The sequence below is a fragment of the Squalius cephalus genome (assembly GCF_949319135.1).
Source record: "Squalius cephalus genome assembly, chromosome: 10".
Taxonomy (NCBI): Eukaryota; Metazoa; Chordata; class Actinopteri; order Cypriniformes; family Leuciscidae; genus Squalius; species Squalius cephalus.
The window spans coordinates 19,831,813-19,835,674 of record NC_137131.1 but is presented as its reverse complement, the minus strand read 5'-3'; the positions used below and the strand labels follow the sequence as shown (position 1 = coordinate 19,835,674).

Here is a 3,862-nt window from a genome sequence, read left to right as displayed (position 1 = left end):
GTACTAGCTGCTCTACAGCATGTTCTCTTCCTCTCATATTTCCTCTGACTCTTAATTTTTTTATCTATATGCACTGCTGCTGGACATGTATCAGGTTGTTAGTTATGTCTTGCATCAGCAGGTTATTCCTGTTCCTAATTCTCTCACTCAATAATTAGTAGAAATATTTAGATGCTAATTAAATTAACTAAAGAATGTAGAAGATGGACACATCTCCTCAGTCAGTCAAAAACTGCCTTACATACTTAGAAAATGTAAAATAAATAATGCCACAGTGAAAATTTACCTGTGAACATCAAACATAGAAACTGCTATTAGAGATAGTATATAGTATAAGCTGGATGTGTGTGTGTGTTCACTACTCACTGCTCCTTACGTGTGTGCACTTTCTTAGATTAGTTAAATGCAAATTCCGACTATGGGTTACCATACTTGGCCTTCACATGTCACTTAAATGGCTTGTACTTTTAAAAATATTGGAAATGATTGCATCTTACTTTTGCAACAAAAAACAAACAAAAAAGCTATATACTCTATAGTGGTTAAATATAATCCCGGTGGATTGTAATCACATCTATGCATGTATGTTATGTGCTGTTCCCCGGGAAATATCTTGTACCTCACGCCTGTCATGGGTGAAAGGGTCATTGAGCTGATCTTTCCCCACAGCAAATGGTTTTGCTAAAGTGCTGACCACTGCCAGAATATGTTGCACTCCCCCATGTGAAGTGTAAGCTCTGGCTCCTCCTATGGTATTCTAAACGTCTGCCTAAAATCCACCATAAAGAGGAAGTGCATTAATTGCTCTCTTTGAAATCGGCATTGGTGGACTTGTTGCTGCCAAGGTAAGAGACTCTTTGCATGTGTAGAATAGTTGAACGTTTCTTTGGAGTGCACACTATGCACTATGACAGCTGATAATAAAGTCTTGTTCTTTGCTGGCTCAGGACTGCGTAGCTCTAAGATCAAGGCGATCTACTGGATGGTCTCCCAGTCAATATAATTTATACTGGATATCATTACTCTCAAATCCAGAGTTAATTCATAGCCTAAAATAAGGCAAACAAGAGCCTCTTAGAATTGAATCTGCTGTACAATTGATTATAATTGATTGACAATTGACAATATGATTATGAATTATAAAATTGAGATCAACTGTATTTGTAATAATATTATACTTTATATAAATCTGACAACTAAATGTATGAAATATTTTTGGCAGGCATTGCAAACATAGATTATTTCTATTGGCTAATAAAGGTCAATGCACTAAACTACAATGGCTAATATGAATGACCTGTGGAATCCAGCAGCTTTAAAAGATAATGCCTACATATCAAAACGAAGTATTAGAAAGATTCTCATCAGCAAGAGGCATTATCTGCCTAAGGAGAGTATTGCAGACACCATGAAAATGAGCCTTAATCTACATACTGAAGAGGATATCAGCACTTCTACCAGTTGCGATGAAAGAAAAAACAATAAGACGAGAATCCAAGAGATGATTACTAAAAATCCAAGAACTGAAGCTTCTTGCCACCTTCATGTGAAAAGTTCTGAACAATCCTCTGGAAAGGAAAGGAGAGTGGATGAAGCTGACGTGGAGGCTGAGTCTGGATCTGACTATAAGTCCCAACTGAATCATGAGCGCTTGGAAGCGACCAGCATCACCAATGTGAAGGTGAATAAGAAGGTGGATATCACTACTCCATGTGAACTAGCAACGGATCCAAGAAATCAGCATGAAGCTGCGGCTGACGAATGTGAGGTGGAGGGAAACGTAGCGGACAACCTGAAATCTTCACAGAAGCAGGTTTTAAGAAATCAGGTAGTGTTTGCGACAATTAAGAAGCGAGGAATGGAGGGAAACACGGAAAACCGTCCATACAAGTGCACTTACTGCAACTGGGCTTTCAAAAAATCCAGCAACCTGTTGAGCCACATCGATACTCACCGCGGTCTTAAACCACACGTTTGTGACTTGTGCGGGAAGGCCTACTCGCACCAGGGGACTCTTCAGCAGCACAAGCGGCTGCACACGGGCGAAAGACCTTACCAGTGCCCGTTTTGTGAGAAAAGCTACATTTGGTCCTCTGACTTCCGCAAACACATCCGAACGCACACCGGAGAGAAGCCATACATCTGTGAGGAATGCGGCAAGGACTTTGTGCGCTCCTCTGACCTGCGGAAACACGAGCGCAACATGCACACCAACAACAAGCCGTTCCTCTGCAAGCAATGCGGCAAAACCTTCAACAAACCCCTGTCTCTTCTCCGCCATGAGCGTACGCATTTGGGCGAGAGGCCATTTGTTTGTCCGGAGTGCGGGAAGGCATTTGCCCTGGCCAGTCGCATGACGGAGCACAGGAAAATCCACAGCGGAGTGCGTCCCTTCGCCTGCTCTATTTGCTCCAAAGCTTTCACTAAGTCCTCCAATCTCACCGAACATCTCACAGTTCACAGTGGAGTGCGGCCACACAAGTGCTCAGAATGTGGGGTTGCATTCGCTGTGGCGTCCCGACTTGTGCGACACCAGCGTATTCACGCAGCTGTGCAGTCTTACCACTGCCAGCGGTGCGATATGTCATTTGGCCACCTTGCAGCACTCAAGAGGCATGAGAAGCAGCATGGGGAAGGCATGATCTTTGTATGCGGGCAATGCAGTAAATCTTTCCCTCAGGATTCCCTGCTCACAGAACACATGCAGAGCCACGCTAATGCTAAAACTTGCGTTCCTACCCATTTCACACTGAAGTAACTGGAAGACTGTAAGTTAGCCTGGGTTATTTTCTTTCTATCTATCTATCTATCTATCTATCTATCTATCTATCTATCTATCTATCTATCTATCTATCTATCTATCTATCTATCTATCTATCTATATGTCTGTCTGTCTATCACAATTCAGCCTACAGTGTATCTACCTATCACAATTCAGCCATAACAACATAGTTATATTTAGCTAGAATTGAAAAACAATTTAAGACGTAACTATTTTTACAAGTGTTAAATGCAGGGAATGGTGGGGACCACCGTCGAAAGGCTTGGATTTCAAATAAATCACTGTGTATATTTCTAGCAAAAAAAAAAAAAAAAACACTCTGTAAACACACTGGTGACCCATTTGTAACATGTTAATGGCACTTGATGGCCTCTTGTCGACCAAGGCAGAATCTGTGTGTGTGAGAAACAGAAAGTAAGGTGGAATATGTTGAATTCTCAGTGGTGAAACAAGCATGGTGCTATTTTAAGTTTCAAGATATGTTGTTAAAAGCTAAAAGATATTACTATGTGATATAGTACTATTTTTTTGGTATGAAATGTATGCAGCAGGGAAACATGTATTTTGAGGTTGGTACATGTTATATGATGAATTAAATTAATTATAAAACTGTTACCTCTTCTTTTATGCTGCTAAAATCACTGACTTAAATGAGATTGTGTTGTATAATATTGAATATGAATGTCATTACCATTACAAATAAAAATGCTTTTTTCTTCATTACAAAATGTCACACCAGACAGACTAAATAAAATCTAGTATTATTTAGGATTCATGTCATTTTTATGTGTGAAATGTGGTTTTGGAGACACGAGAGGGTTGTAATAGTGATTTATTCCTGTTGTTGGCTCTGTATGTCTCTCTTGAGGACACGAGACCTAATTCCCAGAGTGCCACTTCTGGTAACATTTGTCGCTTTGCTGCCAGACCTGCTCACTCATGGTAAAAGAAGATGGCATTCATCTGGTCAATATCCACTGTCCTGCTTTGCAACAAGAGATGGTGGCTCATATTTCCATATTTTTAGTTGTAATTTATATGATTAAGTATATTTTAGTCGTAAATAAAATGCATTGACGT

At 40.2% G+C, this 3,862-nt stretch overlaps 1 protein-coding gene across 1 annotated transcript; it reads left to right on the top strand.

Moving 5' to 3' along the window:
- The first annotated feature begins 707 nt into the window (after positions 1-707).
- On the top strand, positions 708-3,551 carry znf648 (zinc finger protein 648). The gene is made up of 2 exons (XM_079884408.1): positions 708-845; positions 1,223-3,551. The coding sequence occupies exon 2, from the start codon at positions 1,280-1,282 to the stop codon at positions 2,756-2,758; it is 1,479 nt and encodes a 492-aa protein (XP_079740534.1). The 5' UTR covers positions 708-845; positions 1,223-1,279; the 3' UTR covers positions 2,759-3,551.
- Positions 3,552-3,862: the final 311 nt, after the last annotated feature.